Genomic DNA, 23,759 nt, shown 5'->3' with positions numbered 1-23,759 from the left:
AGGAAAAATTATTAAAACAGATACTAACCTTGCCGATCTTACATGTATGTTAGTTCCTGTCGGATCTAAAAATTTTCAGGAAAATCTTAATCTAAATTGCATCAAGATATTTCCCTCTCTGTCATAGTGTGTAAAAATCCGAAAAAATCGGTTTTGTTAACATCTAGTTAATTGGTAGGGGTTCTGTGTTAGTGCAGTGTTCTATAGAGTAGATGGATTTATCGACCTATCAAGCGAACGAGACAATACGCTCCTCATTGTCGGGAGATCACTACTCTTAAACAGAGAGAAGACAGTTCACTTTTGTGTATTTAATTTAATATTATTTAGTAAAAATGAAAATATTTCATTTTTTTTGTATTTAAGTGTTGTTGTCTGAAAATGCAGCTTAAATTGACATTTCTGACCCATAGGAGCTGGGAGGGGGCACTATTTTAGATATATATACCTACAGTGTAAACTAATGCTTATTTCGACTACCCCCTCCCCCTTGTTTCACTGAATATCGGATGACTTTCTTTGCTTGTCAATAAATTTCTGATTCCTATATCGGCCTGCAATAAATGAACATCTATGTACATAGTAGGAGAGAGCAAAATATTCTTTGTAGACGGACTCTTTACATGTAGTTAAGTAAACACCCCTTACCTTATCGCCTCACCGATACCACGTGGGGTCCGCGGGGGAGGGGGGGGGGCAGCAAATAACTATCTTTATGATATGATATAGAATTTTAATTCTTAAGCCTACCCGTTATTAAGTTGTTTTACTGCTTAAATGAATATATTTCTCTTCCTATTTAAAGTCTCTGAGATTCCTCTTGACCAGCCCCCCCCCCCCCCCCAATCCCTTTACCGTCATTAGTGAATCCGACCGTGCTCGGTTTTACGGGTTATATATCGTCTATTCAGTTCGAATTTCCTTTTATGAGAGAATAGAGAGATTAGATGTCTTTATGTACTTTTAAATTAACGACACTGTTTGCAGATGTAAAAAAATATTTCTTAAGTATTATATAAAAAAATAAGTCACATTTATGCCCGAGTTCCAAGTCGTTGCCAGAAAATATCCCTCATTTGGTAAGATCTGCATAGTGTGACAGCTGAGCGTGCACGTGTTAAAAAAATGAGACGTGTTGGAATCGTGGGATACGGACATTTAGGTAACATGATAGCCATGGTTATTATTGCTTCAGTTTAACAAAATAAGTAGAGAACTGGGTTTTCAGAAGTACCATTTGAGTCCGACTTTATTATCCCAGACTGCTGTGTGGTATATGTATGTAGTATAATTCAATAAGCCTGAACAGGTTCAAGACCATCCTTAGCAGCATTTGAACCAAATCATTCTGTTTATAAATTGCAAAAGGAATTACAACACTTTAATGTGTAAATCAAGGTATGACATTATCTTATAAGGTTAAAATCAATCAGATCCCCTCCTCCACTTCTTAACGCACATATACACAAAGAAAATTCTGATTAAATACACCCCTGGGCATTTTCAAGTGATCATATTTTGGGGCATTTGGAAAAAAACCCTGTGTAAGTATATTCATGAATATCACCAAAATTAGAATACATGCTTAGAAATGCTAATCAAGCTGCCTATAGGGTTAATTAATGATTGTGTCAAATCATCTCTGGACTATGTTTACACTAAATTCTAAGGTTGTTGAAAATACTACATGTATACAGATATATTAATGAAAAAGTAACTTGGTCCAAAGAGTTTTGAAATTTTGGCTTCGAGTTGACAGGCCTAGATCATCAGATCAAACGCGACATAAAGCGTATAAATTTTCTCCTTTGATCTGATATTACCTTATGTTTGTTACTGGTATGTTATCTGTATGTTTGTAATTGGTATGTTATCTGTATGTTTGTTAGTGGTATGTTATCTGTATGTTTGTAAGTGGTATGTTATCTGTATGTTTGTTAGTGGTATGTTATCTGTTTCTTTGTTACTGGTATGTTATCTGTATGTTTGTTATTGGTATGTTATCTGTATGTTTGTTTGTGGTATGTTATCTGTATGTTTGTTAGTGGCATGTTATCTGTATGTTTGTTAGTGGCATGTTATCTGTATGTTTGTTAGTGGTATGTTATCTGTATGTTTGTTAGTGGCATGTTATCTTTATGTTTGTTAGTGGCATGTTATCTGTATGTTTGTTAGTGGTATGTTATCTGTATGTTTGTTAGTGGTATGTTATCTGTATGTTTGTTAGTGGTATGTTATCTGTATGTTTGTTAGTGGTATGATATCTGTATGTCTGAAAGTGGTATGTTAACTGTATGTTTGTTAGTGGTATGTTATCTGTATGTTTGTTATTGGTATGTTATCTGTATGTTTGTTAGTGGTATGTTATCTGTATGTTTGTTAGTGGTATGTTAACTGTATGTTTGTTATTGGTATGTTATCTGTATGTTTGTTAGTGGTATGTTATCTGTATATTTGTAAGTGGTATGTTATCTGTATGTTTGTTAGTGGTATGATATCTGTATAATATGTTTTACGGTGTGACCGTTGGGACGAGCGCAGTTGTATAATCAAAAAGCTATCTATAGCAGTTTACACTTGTAACGTTCCGCCTCTTCAAACGTCAAACGGCACGAGACACAGCCTAGACTGTGACGTCACATGACGTCGGAATTTACGGAGACAGCCGAGCGTTTGGTTGAAGGAGACTAGAGATCTTGTGCAATAATAAACGAAATACATTGTGGAGTAGATGTAATTATTTTATATTTCTTTTAAGCTCTTTGCAAAGAAAGAAAAGTAAACGTATCTCTCGGTAATGAATAATTATCCTTGATCTTTTGTATGTTTTGTAAGAATTTCGCATGGAACCCTGGTAGCGAAGGAATTCTGGGAATGTTGCACCAGAAAATTTGCCTGACGTATGTACAGATTTCATTCCGAATTTTCTCTGTTCTTACACGTTAGTCTATTGAGCTCGCTGCACTCGCTATTAGTAAGTGGTATGTTAACTGTATGTTTGTTAGTGGCATGTTATCTCTATGTTTGTAAGTGGTATGTTATCTTTATGTTTGTTAGTGGTGTGTTATCTGTATGTTTGTAAGTGGTATGTTAACTGTATGTTTGTTAGTGGTATGTTAACTGTATGTTTGTTAGTGGTATGTTTGTAAGTGGTATGTTAACTGTATGTTTGTTAGTGGTATGTTTGTAAGTGGTATGTTAACTGTATGTTTGTTAGTGGTATGTTTGTAAGTGGTATGTTAACTGTATGTTTGTTAGTGGTACGTTATCTGTATGTTTGTAAGTGGTATCTTAACTGTATGTTTGTAAGTGGTATGTTATCTCTATGTGTGTTAGTGGCATGTTATCTCTATGTTTGTAAGTGGTATCTTAACTGTATGTTTGTAAGTGGTATCTTAACTGTATGTCTGTAAGTGGTATGTTAACTGTATGTTTGTAAGTGGTATGTTAACTGTATGTTTGTTAGTGGTACGTTATCTGTATGTTTGTTAGTGGTATGTTAACTGTATGTTTGTTAGTGGTACGTTATCTGTATGTTTGTAAGTGGTATCTTAACTGTATGTTTGTAAGTGGTATGTTATCTCTATGTGTGTTAGTGGTATGTTATCTCTATGTTTGTAAGTGGTATCTTAACTGTATGTTTGTAAGTAGTATCTTAACTGTATGTCTGTAAGTGGTATGTTAACTGTATGTTTGTAAGTGGTATGTTAACTGTATGTTTGTTAGTGGTACGTTATCTGTATGTTTGTTAGTGGTATGTTAACTGTATGTTTGTTAGTGGTATGTTATCTCTATGTTTGTTAGTGGTATGTTATCTGTATGTTTGTTAGTGGTACGTTATCTGTATGTTTGTAATTGGTATCTTAACTGTATGTTTGTAAGTGGTATGTTATCTCTATGTTTGTTAGTGGTATGTTATCTGTTTGTTTGTTAGTGGTACGTTATCTGTATGTTTGTAAGTGGTATCTTAACTGTATGTTTGTTAGTGGTATGTTATCTTTATGTTTGTTAGTGGTATGTTTGTAAGTGGTATGTTATCTTTATGTTTGTTAGTGGTGTGTTATCTGTATGTTTGTTAGTGGTATGTTATCTGTATGTTTGTTAGTGGTATGTTTGTAAGTGGTATGTTAACTGTATGTTTGTTAGTGGAATGTTAACTGTATGTTTGTTAGTGGTATGTTAACTGTATGTCTGTAAGTGGTATGTATCTGTATGATTGTTAGTGGTATGTTAACTTTATGTCTGTAAGTGGTATGTTATCTGTATGTTTGTTAGTGGTATGTTATCTGTATGTTTGTTAGTGGTTTGTTTGTAAGTGGTATGTTATCTGTATGTTTGTTAGTGGTATGTTATCTGTATGTCTGTAAGTGGTATGTTAACTGTATGTTTGTTAGTGGTATGTTAACTGTATGTCTGTAAGTGGTATGTTATCTGTATGTTTGTTAGTGGTATGTTAACTGTATGTCTGTAAGTGGTATGGTATCTGTATGTTTGTTAGTGGTATGTTATCTGTATGTTTGTTAGTGGTATGTTAACTCTATGTTTTTTACATGTAGTTACATGTTACCTGTATGTTTCTAGGAAAATACCTTGCAGAGAAGATTCAGGAACACCCTGACCTTGACCTTGCCTTTGTATGGAATAGATCACCAGCTGCCCTGGAAGGATTAAAGCAGGATCTCATCCTACAGGATCTCAAGGACTTCAGCAAAAGGTACAAGAAGTGACTGTCCCAAATCAGTCAATATTAGGAACAGCATACAGTACTTCTCAGTATTTCAGCTGTTTCTGCAGTATATACAACTAGTAAAAAAAAAAACTCAAAGACTCAAACAGGATTGAAATCCAGGACCCCTGGCATACTGCGCCAGCAACATAAATAACTCAACCACTGAGACCTAAATTTAACTGTTTGATTGTCTGTTTTTACATGTTTTTGATTTCAGGTGTCTAATTAAATGATTTTTTCTAATTAGTGAAATATTGCATTCAGGAAACCCGAAATTTTAGAATCTTACTTGCCTAATGGACAAATGAGAATAAAATTATTTACTATCCTTCAATTATCCCTAGGTATTGTATAAGTATACATTTAAGATAAACTCACTGTTGTTTCTCTTTCAGAAATGCCAACCTAATTGTAGAGGTGGCCCACCCCGACATCACAAAAGAGTGGGGACCCAGGTTTCTGGAGGAGGCTGATTTCATGGTCTGTCTTACATCTCCTGCATTCCTCTGAACTATGAAGTTTAATGACCAAATAATGTATATACCAGTTTTTGTCCATTTAATTTCAGTATCAGGAAATTCAGTCAGTTCTTTTACTGTTGACTTTTATTTCTGTCATAAAGAAGATGTGACAAAACTGACATGCATTAAAGAGTTTTTAAAAAAGCATCTGGAAACAATTAGGATATGCTGATTCAATCTTACAAAAAAATATATAACATTTTTGAGATTTTACTTTCGACATCAATAGGTTTTCATTGTAATATTAATCTGACATGATATTTTCATCTCACAGATTGGTAGCCCTACTGCCCTCAGTTCCCAGGAGCTGGAGACCAGTTTACGGGGAGCGGCCATTAGACATGGCCTTTATGTGCCTAGTGGTGCTTTCTGGGGAGCAGAAGATATCAGAAAAATGGCTGACAGAGGGACATTACAGGTAAGTTATCATACAGGTGAGAAATTAAATTGACACACAACAAGATTTGTAAATTCTGATATGTTTACTCAAGAGTTCAAGAGTACTGCAGTATTAACTACATTTATAAAAAAATATTAATTTCCTACTTATTGATATATTAAGTTTGTAAAAATTGTAAAAATTTCCCTCTGACTGAATGTCTAACAAGTGAACATGCTGGTTCCTTGACTTATTTTAGTCGAGGCTTCAAGTGACAAGAAATCCTCACCACCTGTGATGTTATTGAAGCTCCTTTATATTGATTCTGTCTTCCAGTATAGAAACAATACAATGTTTGGATTAAATTAATATCCAGTAATTCCACAGGCAAATTTAAAAAAAAATGTGTATTAAAATTGACTTTTTCAGAACCTAAAAGTTACGATGACCAAACATCCCACCAGCTTTAAACTGGGCGGTGACCTCAAGGTCAAGAATGAGCAGGTGAAGGACAAGAGGGTGGTGCTATATGATGGTAAATTCTGTCATCTTTATTGAAACATTGTAACAAATATAGCACATCAAGATTTGTGCCATGCACATGTACATTCATTCCATATACAGGGATATTTTCATTTGTAAATGTTTTTTTATAACTCAATTCATTTCATCTCTCAGTTGGTGAATTTAAACCTGAGCTTATATTCAAGAAAAAGTTTATTATAATTCATACTTATTGAAACTGTTTTGCCAATGAATGAATTTATGTACATGGGGATAAAATTTAATTTAATGTGATGGGGCAAAATTTTGCAGTATTAAGTAAAAAGAGGAATACAACCTCACTGGTATCTGCTAATCTGATCTCACTTACTGAAGCTGTGCCTTAATTTTTGGTAACCTGTCTTTCATTGCAACAGCAAGCATAGCAGGGTTTCGTTCAAGAGTGTAGCGGCTATGTAGCCGGCCTGTATGTAAAACTACAATCTTGAATGTTAAGCTAGCCAAGCCACTACATAGGGAGAGTTAGCATAAATATTTGATGCTAGTACCAAATCCAAGATGGCCTCCTTAGTTACCACTTTGCAGCACACAAGGAGGATTGTTTTCTACATCTTAGTGAATTAAATGTAAATTTACATTTATATTTTCACTTGAACATGTTGAAATAAACTCATTTTGTTCCAAAGATAAGTTTTTATTGATATATTTTTATCCAAATTTTAAAACTTAGCGGCTAGGTTAGCTGTCTGTTCAGTAGAGAAAGATATCTACCACCTAGCTGCCATGATATTGAATGCAGCCCAGGTATCTTTTGGGTCATAATCATTTTTTTTTCAGTACTGATTGTTGCAATCTTTTCAACATAGTATTACATTAATCACATTTCCTGGAATTTTTTTCCTGTCTTTTTATAAAATATTTCCATTATCATACCTTTTATTTTAGAAAAGAAATACCGTATAACGGGTATTTTCTGCGGTTGGAAATTTTTGCGATTTAACCCCTAAAAGGTAGCAAATTAATTTCTGCGTTTTCAATTTCTGCGGTTGCACTATACCGCAAAAATTTATTTACGGGGTCCGATCACTAAACTTTATGAATTATCAGAACGCTGTCATGTTTATGTTTATAAATTCATTAAGACATATTGATCAAAGCTGTATGAGAACTGGTATTAAGCTATTAAGCTTAATTAAACTACTATCTTTTAGTTAGTTTTTGTAAAAATATTTCGAATACCAATTGAAATGAATTAATGCAGTGTCAGTCCACCCAAACAACAATACAAATCTTTATTCTAACAGACGTTTTATGCGATCTATTAAAATATTTAAATATATAGATAATGATAATAAATGCATCCAAGCCATATTCTAAAATACGCTTCTAATTAACTGCCATCAAAATTAATTTGGTGTTTATATTTTAAGCTAAAACAAACAGTTGCATAATCTAGTACCCTAAAGTTGACGGTTAACAATCACAGGTGTCATGTGCATTGAGCCGTAACTAATCCTGTCAGTCGTCTGCATTAGGTGAAATTCACGAGACGATCAAGCCACATGGTGTATACAAGCAGTAATTATTGTCTCAATATAAAACACAAGATTAAAAAAAGTGTTTAAACAAGAAAAGCTACCATGTGTTGTTTGCAGCTATCGGAGTTTGGATTAATAATTGCGAAATAGGTACAAGTAAAGATGTTTTTGTATCAACTTATGATATTATTTACAGGAAGTTTCTGATTCAATATGTTTTGGATAAATCCTAACATCTAAAATCTTCGAATTTCGATGACACCCGAATTTTCTTGCTAACGAGGATATGACCACTCATGAGTCTGCGGACGCATCTCTTTTAAAAACCTTGCGTTCCAAATAATTTTGCTGCGTCCAGTACGCAGGTTCTTGCGTTAATGAGAACCCTGTCAGACACACGCACCACTTATCATAAATGCATATACAAAATATCTATATGAATATTGAAAAATATTTTGCGATTGTAATTTTTGCGGATTTGTCCTATCCGCAAAATTCCGCAAAAATTGGACAACGGCAGAAAATACCCGTTATACGGTATATTATATAAGCACTTTTTCTCATTTTTAAATGCCACTGATGACATAGAGTTTCTTCCTTTTGAACACATTATAGGACCTGTTCGTGAGTTGTGTCCCCTGGCTCCTAATAATGTCAACACAATGGCAGCAGCAGCTATAGCAGCACATAATCTTGGATTTGACAAAGTCACTGGATCCATAGTATCAGATCCTCAGTATGTGTGTGATAACATTCTTAATTTGTCTAATAGTAACAAGCTACTGGCTCTGTATGCAGAAACTTGATAGTGTCACACACTCAGTACATATGTTTTCAGCTCTGATAGTGTCATACACTCAGTACATATGTTTTCAGCTCTGATAGTGTCACACACTCAGTACATATATTTTCAGCTCTTACACAGTCTTGCGGTAAAAGCTTATACAACTTCTTGATAAACATATTTGTATTTTTAACTGGTGATGAATTTTAAGATTTAACAAGAGCTATTGTACACATGTTTAAATATTGTACACAGACCTTGCTTTTACACATGCAGGTTAACAGATTGGCATATTGTGGAGGTGGAGGTATGGGGACCTAATGGCTTCAATGTCAAGACAGTCCGGAGTAACCCTGCAGCTGTGGGGGCAGTCACTGGAACAGCCACATATGCCTCCTTCCTCAGTAGCATGCTGGGTAAGTTAAAATGTGGGGGCAGTCACTGGAACAGCCACATATGCCTCCTTCCTCAGTAGCATGCTGGGTAAGTTAAAATGTGGGGGCAGTCACTGGAACAGCCACATATGCCTCCTTCCTCAGTAGCATGCTGGGCAAGTTAAAATTTTTGGCAATCGCTGGAACAGCCTTATACAGTCACTGTAATATCAAGGGCATCTTCATTTTACTGGTAATTTTGACACCTTGATAATTTTGTATCACCAAGTCACTGGTCAATATCAAAGCTTCTGAATCAGATTTATTCTATATTCAGTCAAACTTCATCATCTCCAACTTTAAACTTCTAAATATCCTAGATGATATGAAATAACAAGCATAAAGAACATAAAGAACTAGAGGCCTATGGGCTACATTGTTCACCTAAGCATGTTGGCTGGAGAAAAGCAGACATCAGTTCAGTATTAAATAGTTTAAATATATGGAATCCAACCTAACCCCCCCCCCTTCCGCCTGAGAGGGGAGGAGAGGGGGGCATGTTCTAGGTTGGACACACTGCTTTGATGACTGTTATTTTCTGTGTTTATTGTTCAATTGTAGGGAGTACATTCTTCCTGGGCAGTGTCCATGTTGATGAAGGAATATACAAATAACATAATTTACAACAGGCTGATATAAAATGTATTTTAATTTACAGGTGCTAAAGGGAAAGGACCAGGTGTTCATCTGTGTTGATGAAAAGAACCAAATCACCAACATTCCAACTGATGACCAATTCCTCCAACATATCCCAGTGATGACCTAATTTACATACCAGTGATGATACCAACTAATGACAAATGACAATATACCCCCAGCAAACCAACTATGTCCAAATTGTCAACTTTGCACCTATGATGAAATCACTTGCATGCACCAACTACAACTAAATCAACATACATGTAACAACAAATTACATGTATCTATTTTCATCTGTGAGTGATCAGATTCTCATCTATGAGTGATCAGTTCTTCCAACTCTTCTTCTCTATGAAGGGTAATTTTTTTTTAAGAAAGCAACAATGATCAATTCCAAGTGTCGGGCTTGGTAATGCACTAAGTCAAGTCTTATTACTGTAATGGAATCTCTCTTACAGTGGAATAAAATATTTATTTTTATAATTAAGATTTCATTTTTTATTTATCTCATTCAATGAAACGAGTGCATTGAAAAGCTCCTTCAATAACTTGAGGCGCAACACCACTGTCATAACTAATGAATTTATGGATAATGTTTAAAGATAAAGTGGTATTTGCCCCAGTCCTTCAGATCATCTATCCAAGTATTAACTGTTTAACGCTGAACCACAACTTCACACATGTAATGGAGAAAAATTGGAATTTCCTGCTAGACACAGAGAAGGTTTATGATCTAGGGATGTGTCATGACCTTGACTGTCATTTGTCCAGGTTCAACATCACTGGCAGAAAAACCATTATTAGAGTCCTATCCATTTCTTCCTGATGGAGAAACATTGGTCTTAAAATAAAGATTACTAAGACCTGGTGGTGTGTCATGATCTTGACCCAAGGCCATTTGGGAAAGTTCAAGGTCCCTGGCAGAAAAAAAGTGTATAAACTGTGTTTGGTCCATTACTTTGCAAGAGAAATGTTGGATGCCAATATTTTTCTTAAATGAGTTGGGGGGATATCATTTTTGTAAACTCACTCAGTGTCTCTAGTGAATGATCTCAAGCTTTCGCCTTGACAAAGGAAATTTGTAAGTTGAAAGATATTCAAGCTATTGTTTCTTCTACTTGTTAATTAAAGGGATAGGTGAATGTAACAACAGCTAGACAGACTTCTACAGTGCAGCTGCTGTTTGTGGCAGCTGTTTCTCCATTACAAATTTATAGTTTAGAGAAGATTGCACAGACAGACAAACATATTTGTTAAATATAGGCGCATAACAACCTCAACTTCTTGAACTTGTCTAGTTTTTATTTTACCTTAAACGTATACTAAAAATAAGAAAAACACTAAAGTATGTGAATGAATATTTACATTTCATTTAATTCTCAGCACATAAATAAATCGCATATTTACATACATTCTTCTTGAGAATACATAACAGTTGTCTGTACTACAGGCTTTGGTAATCCATTCAATAAAGAAAATTACATAAACAAGAAATAAGTCACAGCAGCTGCTAGGCTGAAGGAAACTGTGACAATAGATTAAAATTTCTGCACTTCATGTTTTTTTTTCCTGGCAGTGTGGATCACATAAAAGCATGAGAAGTCTAACTTGGTCAGAACTAGACCTTCTCAGTCAGATCCTGTTACATCCAAGCAGTCCTCCGTCCAAAATTCTGAAAAAGAACATCCAATACAATACAATAAAGAATACTTGCTTCTTCCTTTGGGAGAATTTCAACATTGTTACAGTTAATGAAGACTGCAATTTATTCATAAATTTAAAATTTATTTTAATTTTCAAGACTCATTTCCTTATCTTCCATAAAAAAAACTGCTGATGTTATAGAGCAAGGGCCACTTAGGGCCTTGTTTGGCCCTGTGAGTTTCTGAAAAATTGAAACTGCTCAGTATTTATCACTTGGACCCTTGGTGACCGTGTATCTATGGCACATGATGTAATTTTCTCTCTAGTAAATGCATTATGATGTCATGAAATGAGTCATTTTTATCATATCCTGTAAATTCCTTTAAAAAAAAGGCCAAAAGTTGGAGTATTTTTTCAGTATTTGATACAGAGCAGAACCTCTGATCCAAAATATGCAATTACATAATGAAAGATCTGTTTCTGAAGATCATAAAAGTTAACGTTTTAATTTTTGGATCGAGGGCTGTGCTCTTATTTTAATTTTTTGCTGAATGTAGTCAAATATGCCTGTTTTCTGCAAAATTCAAGAATATTGTATTTTCACAAGCCTGTTTTCCAATACCTGAATTCTCAAAAAAAAATTTGTGATGGGAAATGACAGTGCTAAGTCTCTACTTTATTTTGATACATGAAATGGGACAGAGGGTGATAGTCAATTAATTGATATGAGGACAGGGCCATTTTACTTCTTCACTAAATGAAGACTAAGGCTACTGATGTTAAACAAAATGGTTTCTACTTTACACACCAGTGTTGATGTGACTTACCTTAGGTGCGAAGCCTCGGACTTTCATCCTCTCAGTCTCCTGTCGGAGGAAGTCCTCGTATTCCTGTTCCTCCCGCCGTTCCCTTTCCTCCTCCTCCTGTAACTTCTGTCGTGATGTTTCCTTCTGTTCATGACGTGCTGTGATCTGTTGTCAAAAGGGAAATAACCATTGATTTACAAGCAAACATACACTTACAAGTATTTGAAAATTTATTTCTAAAGCTGAAAATATGAAAACATACATGTACACTGTCTTTCTGATATCATGGGTCCCACTTTTGAGAACAGAATTACTAACCTGTCCTTTGAGATCCAGTTTCAAAGCCTCTTTCTGTTCCTCAGCTTTTTCGAGATCACGCTGTGTCATCTGATTGGCTATCTCCATCTCTTCTATCAGTTTCTCCCGCTGATACAGAGACTCCTCCCGTTCTCGCTGCACCTCCTCCAGCTTCTCCTCAATCTGTCGCTGTCTGTCTTTAAACACCTACAGGTAATAAAAATGTATGGAAACTGCTTAAACACCTACAGATGAAATGTATGGATACTGCTTAAACACCTACAGATAAAACGTATGCATATCATACACGAACTTGAATATGAACAGAAAGTAGAGAATTTTCTAATAAATTGTGGACACCGATACTGACCTCCCTCATTAGCCTCTCTCTGGCCTTACTCTCACGCGCCCATTCTGCGTCCCTCTTTTCCCACATACGAGCTGCTTCCTCTCTGAAATCAGAAAATAAATTATCATTTAAATACAAAGTATTCTTTACACAGTTTCAACAATGCATGGACTTTGCCTTACAATGCTCTGTTTTCCCTGAAGAATAACTCGGTAAATAATAAAACTTGTGGCTATGATTTGAATGATTTTATTCCTGTACTACACTATAACATTGACCTTTCCATATTTCTTTCATACAATGCATCCTTGTTGTACCGAAACATTTTTTGATTTTCCCAGACAGGACAAAAAGCTCTTTAGACCCTATGTTAATGTTATACATTGGGCCAAGGGCATATTTAATATATAAATATACAAGCACACACAAGAAATCAATATTACTAGAGAGAGAGAGAGAGAGAGAGATTCTTTATAGCGAACTAATACTGAGAAATGATACTGAACATATTTTCAAAGAGGAAATTTCATAGCTAGTTCTTTATGACAAAATTAAAAAAAAAAATGTTTGGAAGACAACATTCTTTTACAAGATGTTTACTTGTTATGCAATAAATTTTATAGCGATGGAAAAGAGATTCCAAAGAAAACTGCATGGACATCTTCTAATTATTTAATAAAAAAGACACTTACTGGTACAACATGTCAAGTTCAGCTTCTCTGGCCTTTTCTACTCGTAACTGATCTTCAATAACCTGTTAAAAGATACATAATATATTACAACAAGGAACAAAATATCTAACTCTAGACAGTTAACTTATTACACATATTATATAATCATTATATTGCTGTGTGATCATCACCTGCTTCATCCAGGCCGCGTCAGCCTGGGCTTTTTCTCTCCGCGTGGTGAGAATTTCTCGTTCCACTTTCTCCCTCTCAATAAGAGCCTCTAACATCTGCTTATCTTGTTCCTAAAGAACATAAAATAACCAATGGTAAAATAAAAAAAATTAAAAAACATTTTTTTTTTCTTCTCTCTGTAAAAAAATTCAATTTTTTTTAGACAATGTTTACTTTGCTTGTTATGTGGTAAAAATTACTTTAACAAACAAAAATAATTTTTTTTCAAAGGCAAACTTTGAAGACATAAAGAGATTTTCATTACCAGCTCCTCCTGAATTTGTCTGGACCGTCTCATCATCTGGGCTTTGTGTTGCCTCAATAGCATTCGACTGTAAGAAAGAACCAGTGGTGAACATTAAAGAACCAATTTAACATTTATGTACTGGTACATCTGACTGATATCAGCTTCTTTATATTGTTGATAACAAACTACCATAATATCACAATGAAGACTACAGAATGATGAAAACCTATCTGACAGTTGTGATAATTAAGAACTTACCCCATTTCTCTGTGACGGCGGCCTGCCTCCATCTTTTTACGTTCCTCTTCTAACTCCTCCAGCCTCCACTGTTCTTTCTGTAGAGAATCTTGTTCCTTCTTCAGTCTGCTGGCCTGTACAATAAAGACAATACAACAAAATATAACACATACTGGCTATGGCAACAAAACCAAACAGTGAATAATCTGCTACTGTAGAACAATCACAAATATTTAATACACAAAAAAAATAATCATTGACTACTACGCAGCCAAACAGTACACAATCTTTGAACTGTAACACAATCTAATGGTGACAACTAACAATCAAACGATGAACATGACAGTGAATTTTAAGGTGTGATTTGTGTGTGTTTTTCTATCTGACCTCAGCTGGTCACTTTTTCAGTTTTTTTAGGCTATACTTTTGTTAGAGTTCTAGTATCTGACCTCAGCTTCTCGCTCGCGGAGTTCCAGCATCTGATCTCTCAGTACGTCCTTCCATTTCTTCTCCTCCTCTAATCTCTCTTCTTCCTTCTGTCTCTCCAACTCCAGGGCTGCTATTCTTTCTTTCTCCATCTCTCTCTCAAACTTTTCTTTCTCAATTCTTTCCTGTTCTTCTTTCTGCAAAACAAATATAATTATTTAAACTTGACCAAATATTTAATCAAAGAAAAATGATAATACATTTTATTAGCAAAGTTTCTTCTCATCCACATGAACAAAAACCTAGAGAGCATTATATTGATTGTTCTTTTACAGATACTTGCCCCTCAGACCTTCGAAGCACACCTTCATTCCCTCTAGACTTGTAAGTATTTTGTGTGACCAAACATCCTCAACTTAAAAACTTTACTAAGAGCCCCTTAGATCCTTTTTATAAATAATACATGTACCTTTCTCCATGTAATGGCCTTTTAAGTCCCTATTACATATCTGACCGCAATACTTATCTTACCTCCACTTCAGCCCTTCACCCCAAAACCTATGGCTATTTGATTACCTATCTAACTGCCCCCTCAGACCCCCCTATGCTACTAATTACCTCTCTGACTTCTCCCACTTGAAACCCCCACCTTGGGCTATTTGATGACCTTTCTAACTGCCCCTACAGACCCCACCTATAGCTATTTGATGACCTATCTAACTGCCCCTTCAGACCCCCCTATGCTAATTATTACCACTCTGACTTCTCCCACTTGAGACCCCCACCTAGGACTATTTGATTACCTATCTATTACCTCTCTGAATTCCTCGACTTGAGATCCCCATCTGTCTACCACATGATCCTTCAGCTGTTCAGACTCAAGCTGTCAAATATACAAAATCTCTGTTTTAATGTAATCATGTATAACCATAGGATGACTATGTAAAAAAAAAAATACACAGAATGTTTTGTATCTATCATTTTTCCTTCTAGATGGCAGTAGAAGCTTAATAAAGGTGTGTTTGAGTTTCTCAAACATTTTTCATTTAGAATTCAAGGATTTTCCAAAGTGAGTCTGTGGTCATGACCTATTAGAGTTTCAGCTTTGTTTCAACTTTGCAATCCAGAACATGTGGATCAGTTTAAATGTAGGTGTTTCCAAGTCACTTTTTTTTTTTGAAATATCAGGCTTTTACTAAATAAAATCATAAAGTTCTACATAAATTAATCTATTATGCAGTGACTGTATTACTTATGTTTTTGATATCTGTTTTTTTTTTCTTTTCACAATTTGTTAACATTATATCTGGGTTGTATTGTTTACAGTATCATATTAACTTACCCTTCTGATATCTGGGTTGTTTTGTTTCCAGTGTTCATACAGCTTCTCCTCAGCCAACTGTGAAAATCATCAAATATCAATCCGTTATTAGTAACATTCATTTTTTTATACCTGTGGATATTTGTGTATTTTGTGAATTACAGGAATTATCAACATAAACTGTATGTGTAATGATTATTTCTGCGAATCACACATGATGTTCTTAAAATGTTTCAAAAAAAAATACATACCAAGTATCTATTAAAAGACATTGTACATGTATGTAGAAGGGAAGTACTTGTGGAAATTACATATACTTGTGTACTTTGTGTAAATTAATCCCATACAAATATTTACCTGTTCACAGTAAAAATAGATAAATGACTGACCTCTTTACCATTTTCTTATTACAGTATTTTATATACAGTGCATGAAAACTTATATACTCAGTACATATATAATGTATAATATATAACCTTTATACTCAGTAATATATAATGTTCATCTTAGATACTCATTACACATATAATGTATAATATATAACCTTTATGCTTAGTTACATATAATGTTCATCTTAATTCAATCAGAGCTGTCTTACATGTTTCCTTTTTTCTTCCCGAGCACTCTTTAGAGAGTCAACTCGGTCTTTCATGTCTTCCAGGCGATCATAATTGTCCAAGGAATATCCCTTTAACTCAGCCTGGCAAAAAATAAATGCTTATAACATGTACAAGGCAGAACACAGGAGAAAATGGTTTTACTCTGTTCATTCCTTCAGTCTTTATTTCCTAATTATATGAAATAATTTCATTTGACAAAATCAGTTACCATTATACAGTGACGTAATTCATTACTTTTATCATTAATTACAGAGAAGTTCAATGCATAATTTAAATTTTTGGTAAAAGTGGTGCCAGCAGCACATTCAGGTTTTGTGCTAATTATAGATAACTACTTACCTCGAACTTGTATCTTTCTTGTCTTAGCATGGCAGACAGCTTCTCTCTGCGTAGGGCTAATTTCTTTGCCTTTTTATCTGAGTCTTTTTCTCTCTGATAAGCATCCATGCTGAAAAATATAATGCATAATTGACTCTACACAATACTGTAAAATCTCATTTTTTTTTATGTCAAATTTTTGTGGTTTGAGGAAAAACTATGGGTTCATGGGGATTTCATTTCCTGGATGATGAAGAATTGTTGAGTAGTTATGTATATGACATTTTACATTTGGTGGTGGACATGAATTTGTTGGTCTTTTCATTCCTCAAAAACAATGAATATTAAACCCCCCAAAAATTAATGATTTCACAGTAAGCTGCTGGTCTGAGATAAGTGGGCCTGACCTATACCTGGACTTCAGAGATTTCTCTGACTCCCATGCGCTCTGTTTTGTGGCTGCTATGTTTGATTTCTGGAAGTAATTTGCTGTGTTACTCCATCTTTCTCGTAAGTGGTCGTCATGGTTTCTATGTCTAACAATTGCCTGCTCATAAACATTTCTTCTGGTTGTCCAATAGTGCGGCATGGATGGTAAAGCCATATTTAGTCTGTGTCTATGTGATAAATGCCTGTTGTATCTATAAAAAAAAAACAAAAAAACACTGAGATAAGATGCTATTTATAATTCAAGGAATGAAAAATTCAATTTTATGTCATGCTGCCCTACAAAACTGATTTGTCTCTTGTTTGAAAGTAAAATTATTGGCATAAAATGTCAATTTCAGTGAACAAATTCTTAAAGCATTCTGAAAGTTTACATAAAAACAAATGAATGAGAAAAATAAATTATATCATGCAAGAAAATAAAAAGGGTTATATATCATGCAATGAAAATCATAGGCCTAAGTGTCAATTTTATGATCAACTTTTGCCACGTTCACCTATTTCAAATTTGATCTCTTTTAGAAAATATTGCTCGTGACGTATCTCATGATGTACATGGCATAACTTTAGAATATGAAATCAAATCCAGGTTGCATAAATTCTGCATATTTATTTGAAAATCAAATTTATCTTGCTCAAGAAGAATGGAGTTGAATTTGAACCAACACAACAAGCACAGACCCGTAAATTCACTAACTGTAAACGTTCATAATCCAGGGAAAACAATCCATATTTGTTGAAATTGATAACTTAAACAATTCTTACCATAAAAGACGTTATCCGTGGAATAAATATGAATCTACAACATCAGAGATCACATGTTCTTTCTTGTTTTCAAAAACTTAAACTGTAGCGAATGTCAACAGGAAGTAAATCAATTGACGCATGCGTAGATTGCAACTAAAAGAAGAAGGTCTATCCGATCGACACACTGGATTCCGAAAAAAAAGATGAAGGCGATATTGACTGCTTATATACCAGTGCAAAATGCTTTTTTTTAAACATTGAGAAAATTAAATTGAATAAATGTGTAAATATTGAGCTTATCTATTTAATTTTCAACATATGGTACGTGGCATTTACCCCCGGGAAAATTATTCAAACACAACCAAGTAAATCGATCACTGTTGTTTACTTTCGTGGAGAAACTACATGTATGTGTAAATTACGTGTTCAATTAATTTATCTTGGACTTACAAAATTTTAAAAGTTCAATTTATTTGAATTTAGATCTAAGGGAAGATCACTCTAACTGCAGAATCAGAGCCCGGTTTTACAAAAGAACTTATGACTAATGAAATATATGGAGATAACGAACAGTATTCAAGCTCAAAAGTCCATTAATCAATACAAAATAGGAGCAGAGCAAACACGGACCTCCAAACATCAGAGGTGGGATCATAGGTGCCATGGAGGAGTGAGCATCCCCTGCCGACCGGTCACACCCGCCGTGTGCTCCTTGTCATGATCGGGAAATAACGGAAAAATCCGTCGACAATTCAGTGAGTAAATAATGGCCTAACAATTAGTGTGAAAAACGTCAGTCAGCATTTGACTCAATGATAAATTGTATTTGCTGACAAGGTCCATATGGAGAAATGATGTACAGTTTATTCATGAGGTTGCTCCCACGTGATTTACTTCTCATTAATCATGTTAATGTTTATAAGATCCTTCATAAACTCGAAATATTCCATTTCTTTAAATTTTTGAATTAAAACCTGCAAGCACAGTTTGTTTTGTTTTTTAAGACTCCGTCATAATTATTTGGGCAGAGTTTGGGGTTATTAACAGTTGGCAACTCATGAAACCATCTTTCTTTGGTAATAAGTAGGTCACACTGATTCAAGAAATTGCCGTTTTCAAATTAAAAAGGCGGTCGTAACTCTTCATGAAATGATAAATCATCTGTATTTTATAAAAATAGGCATTCGTCTGCACCTATTAATCAGCGGAAGAACTCTGTCAACTTACAATAAACACTTACATTTAATCACCAAAAATGATAAAGACACCAATTCTGTGTTCTTTCCTTCATTAAAACATTATACTCTCGTTTCGGAATTTCAAATCTAAAAGGCGGTTGCAACTTTCACTTTGGTATCAACAATCTTGTCATTTCCGGTAGAAGATATTAAGAAGAATCAAATCATCGGCGGAAGAACTTTATCCGAAATAGTTAGGATATAAAAATTTGCAATTTTTGTATTTTCTCTATATAAACCTTTATAAATTTGGCCGCCATTATAGTTACAAAATGGCCGATATGCAAATCAGCAAAATGAACACCATTTCTCCATATGCATTGTATCGACCATAGAACTTACGAAATGATGACTTTAAACGAGACAGCTGATATTCTTGTTTCATCAACTTATTTGTCAATAACCCAAGTGAAAATTTTCTCAAACAAATCATTAACAAATTGCCTACAAATTGCCCAAAAATCAATTAAAAGTGATTTGTTTCAGTGATTTGTAAGCAATTCATCTAACAAATCATGAATGAATCATTTTCTACCAAAATGATGACTATGATTTGTTTACAATTTGTTACAAAAGAGTGATTTGTTTGTGATTTCTTTCACATTTCATACAATTTCTTAGTGATTTGTTAAACTTAGGAAATTGCTACAGTGATTTCTTCATGATCTGTTGAACTTAGACTTTCTTCAAGGTGATTTGAAAATGATTTCTGGAACTTAGTCTTTCTTGAGAGTGATTTGTTAATGATTTGTTGAACTCATGGTCCTTCTTGAGAGTGATTTGATAATGATTTACTTCATTACTTCCGCCGATCTTGTTGATTGGACAGTTAAGAAACTCTACCGCCAATTTTCATTCATCAGATTTGAATTGAAATGATAGGAGCTAGATTGTGCCGTTCTAGATTCATACCTCTCTTCTTTTGTTTAAACTGATGTTTATGCCATAACCCTGCAGCGTATAGTTTTTAAGGTATGTATTATTGTATTATGCTATCATTTCCTCCTTAGAAATGACAATACTTCATGAGTTTATTACCATGATTAACATGTTAATATTTCTAACAACAACAAAGTCGCCACCAATAAATGTTTAAAATAAAATCTATAATATGTTGGCGGTGCAACCGTTAGGGCGAGCGCAGATACCTTTCAGTTTTAATTTAGATCGGGCTCGTCAAACAGCACGTGACACTTGCTACGTCTAGACTCTGACGTCATATGACGTCGTATGTATGTTGCATTACCAAAACGAAGTCTGAACAGTGCTAATTTTAATCAAGAACGTTTGATCTACTATTTATCTGCTTTTTATCCATTATATCAAGGTTATTTTATTTTTTGTCGAGTTTTTGTTGCTACCGCGAGAACGTTGTTTGCGACGAGATGCAATTCGCTAAGCATTATGGGACCACAGGTAACTGCGGAAAAAAATTCATTTGGATCAATGTGTAAAGTCCGAATTTTCTCGTCGCCCAGGCGTTGCTTCAAGAGCTCGCAGTGACGAGCGGCGCTTAGCGCCGCTCGCTGCGCTCGCTATAAAGCTATAAGCTTCAGCAAAGTGGCTTGTTCACAGTGTCCAGACAAATATTTATTTCAGGAAAATACATTTACCAACTTCTAAAACAAAAATTAACGCCTGTAATCTTCCAAATTTGAAACCAACTATATCTGAAGTACACGATGCCAATTACACCTATATAATTTTCCTTTGAAACCATCTGTATCATTCTGAAGTACATGATGCCATCTTGATGAGGATACATCCCAGTAAATGTGTATATTTTCAATGCACAGAATGAAAATGCTGTTGCCAAAAGTTTATTCTTAATTATAACAATATGCATGTGTTTCAAGTGAATATTTGAGGGATGGTTGAGCATCATGCATACAAGTGTGTATCCACCTGAAGTGATTTGATAGTGATTTGTTAAACTGAAGTGATTTGTACACAATTTATTTGAAATGATTTGTTTGCAATTTATTCATGATTTGTTTGCAATTTATTCAAAGTGATTTGGTTGTGATTTGTTAAACAGAACTGATTTGTAAACAATTTATTCAGAGTGATTTGGTTGTGATTTGTTTGCATTATGTGCATCTACATTTCAGAAATAAAAAGGTGATTTGCTTACAATTTGTTAGGAGTGATTTGTTAGCTCATTTGCATGGGAATTTGCATCACTTACAAATCATCTTCAAATCACTGATTCATTAGTGATTTCTTAAAGTGATTTGTTTGAGGATTTTCACTTGGGAATTTACCTCGTTTTAGAAATTGTACATACGTAGAGCATGCTCTTGCGTATCGAATCAACTGAGAGATATATACCCCGTATGCAGGTGATGAAGGTATATTGCTGCATAAGTAAGGGAAGTTGACGATTGAAAAGTTAAAGTCATCACGTTTATCATAAAGCTTGGTTGTTAGATTACCATTAACGTCTTTTTCAAGTAAAATATCCAAATATGAAACAGATGTATCAGACTCTGTGGTATCTTATATCTCAAGTTCACAAGGATATATCGTATCGACATAAGAATGGAAATAGCCTTTGTTAATTGACAATACGTCATCGATATATCTAAATGTCGAGTTGAAGGCCACAGCAAGTGTTTTCTTCTTTTCACGTACAAGATTTAAGACCAAAATAAGACCAATACATACATACATACATACATACATATATATATATATATATATATATATATATATATATATATATATATATATATATATATATATATAAAAGACCAAAATGTTATTTTCCGAATAATATTTCTATTTTTGCATTAATTTGAAAAAGTTTAAATCTTTTTTTAAAAGAACTTAGAAAGATATTTCTTATACAAGCAATTAACAGAAATAAATGATTTTGCAGGATTTTAATATCAATTAATTAACTTAAGTTTTTGGTCTTAGTCATACATGTCATAGGTTCTTAAAAATTTTGTAAAACTAGCCCCTTTAGTAGAAAGGGTTGTTAAAGGTGTATAAGAATAAAAGGAATGGGATAGATTTTTTATAAATTGTTTGTTTTACGTAATTTTCGAATTGGTGGTGTTGATGGGGAGGGGGGGGGGGTCTTCAAGCACCTTTGGAGGGGGGTCCTAACATTCCTAATGTTAAACTTTGATCGTCCATTGTAGCCCCGCCCTACCCTGGGGTCATGATTTGAACAAACTTGAATCTGCACTACCTGAGGATGCTTCCAAATAAATATACTAACTATGGCTTGGCTGTTCTTGAGAAGATTTTTCTTTGATCACCCATTGTGGCCATACTCTAGCCCGGGGGTCATGATTTGAACAAACTTGAATTTACACTATGTAATAAAGCTTTCAAATAAGTTTCATCTTTTCTGACCCAGTGGTTGTTGAGATTTTTAAAGGATGCCATTAAATTTTCACTACCTCATATACTCGCCTATTTTTGAGCCTAATATATTGAAGGAATTTCCCATTGACCCACTTATAAGTTTGTACTTTTTTGCCTGAATCTACTCCCAAAAATCTGATTTAAAGGCAAGTATATACGTTAATTCTTAGTTATCTCCCCTTGAAACAGGGTGTGGCCTTTGAATTGAACTAACTTAAAACCCCCTTACCAAAGGATGCTTTGTGGCAAGCTTTGTTGAAACTGGCAGAGTGGTTCTGGAGAAGTCGAAAATGTGAAAAAGTTTACAGACAACACATAATAAACAGATGCCAGATACCTCAGTCAGAAAAGTTCACTTGAACTTTCGGCCCAGGTGAGCTTACAAGAGGCCCATGGGCCAAAATGCTCACCTGAATAACTTTGGCCCTACTGTTCTTTATCAGATTTTCCCCTTGTAATATGTATTGTTGCTCCACCCTATCCCAGGGGGTCATGATTTGAACAATTTAAAATCTACACTACCCCAGGATGCTTTCATGTAAGTTTCAGCTTCTCTGGCCCAGTGGTTCTTGAGAAGAAGATTTTTCCTAAATATTTCAATGTAAAATTTTGATTCCCCATTGTGGCCCCACCCTACCCCCGGGTGTCATGATTTGAACAATTTAAAATCTACACTACCCCAGGATGCTTTCATGTAAGTTTCAGCTTCTCTGGCCCAGTGGTTCTTGAGAAGAAGATTTTTCCTAAATATTTCAATGTAAAACTTTGATTCCCCATTGTGGCCCCACCCTACCCCCCGGGTGTCATGATTTGAACAATTTAGAATCTACACTATCCAAGAATGCTTCCATGTAAGTTTCAGCTTCTGTGGCCCAGTGGTTCTTGAGAAGAAGATTTTTCCTACATATTTCAATGTAAAACTTTGATTCCCCATTGTGGCCCCGCCTACCCCCAGGGGGTCATGATTTGAACAATTTAGAATCTACACTTCCCAAGAATGTTTCCATGTAAGTTTCAGCTTTTCTGGCCCAGTGGTTCTTGAAAAGGAGATTTTTTAAGATTTTTCCTATATATTTCAATGTAAAAAACTTTGATTCCCCACTGTAGCCCCACTCTACATCCAGGGGTCATGATTTGAACAATTTAGAAACTAAACTACCCCAGGATGCTTCCATATAAGTTTCAGCTTTTCTGGCCCAGTGGTTTTTGAGAAGAAAATTTTTCGATGAGCCCACCCTATTTTTGTCTTTTCTT

The 23,759-nt window shown here is 34.6% G+C and overlaps 2 protein-coding genes across 2 annotated transcripts; one reads left to right on the top strand and one right to left on the bottom strand.

The window, feature by feature from the left end:
• The first annotated feature begins 984 nt into the window (after positions 1 to 984).
• On the top strand, positions 985 to 10,011 carry LOC133191812 (aspartate dehydrogenase domain-containing protein-like). The gene is made up of 8 exons (XM_061327544.1): positions 985 to 1,162; positions 4,582 to 4,714; positions 5,125 to 5,209; positions 5,525 to 5,668; positions 6,059 to 6,164; positions 8,287 to 8,407; positions 8,732 to 8,871; positions 9,548 to 10,011. The coding sequence occupies exons 1-8, from the start codon at positions 1,126 to 1,128 to the stop codon at positions 9,583 to 9,585; spliced, it is 804 nt and encodes a 267-aa protein (XP_061183528.1). The 5' UTR covers positions 985 to 1,125; the 3' UTR covers positions 9,586 to 10,011.
• Positions 10,012 to 10,874: 863 nt separating this feature from the next.
• Positions 10,875 to 18,024, bottom strand: LOC133191811 (trichoplein keratin filament-binding protein-like). Its single transcript, XM_061327543.1, has 15 exons — positions 17,908 to 18,024; positions 17,109 to 17,336; positions 16,717 to 16,825; positions 16,356 to 16,457; positions 15,779 to 15,835; positions 15,251 to 15,319; positions 14,460 to 14,633; positions 14,032 to 14,144; positions 13,792 to 13,858; positions 13,487 to 13,597; positions 13,317 to 13,378; positions 12,646 to 12,727; positions 12,297 to 12,482; positions 12,000 to 12,143; positions 10,875 to 11,200 (listed from the first exon to the last, which is right to left on the bottom strand). The coding sequence occupies exons 2-15, from the start codon at positions 17,297 to 17,299 to the stop codon at positions 11,171 to 11,173; spliced, it is 1,497 nt and encodes a 498-aa protein (XP_061183527.1). The 5' UTR covers positions 17,300 to 17,336; positions 17,908 to 18,024; the 3' UTR covers positions 10,875 to 11,170.
• Between the last annotated feature and the right edge of the window lie 5,735 nt (positions 18,025 to 23,759).

The sequence above is a fragment of the Saccostrea echinata genome, unplaced genomic scaffold (genome assembly GCF_033153115.1).
Source record: "Saccostrea echinata isolate AGI-Se365-2 ecotype Australia unplaced genomic scaffold, CSIRO_AGI_Sech_v1 ptg000024l, whole genome shotgun sequence".
Classification (NCBI taxonomy): Eukaryota; Metazoa; Mollusca; class Bivalvia; order Ostreida; family Ostreidae; genus Saccostrea; species Saccostrea echinata.
This window is presented reverse-complemented; position numbering and strand designations above follow the sequence as displayed.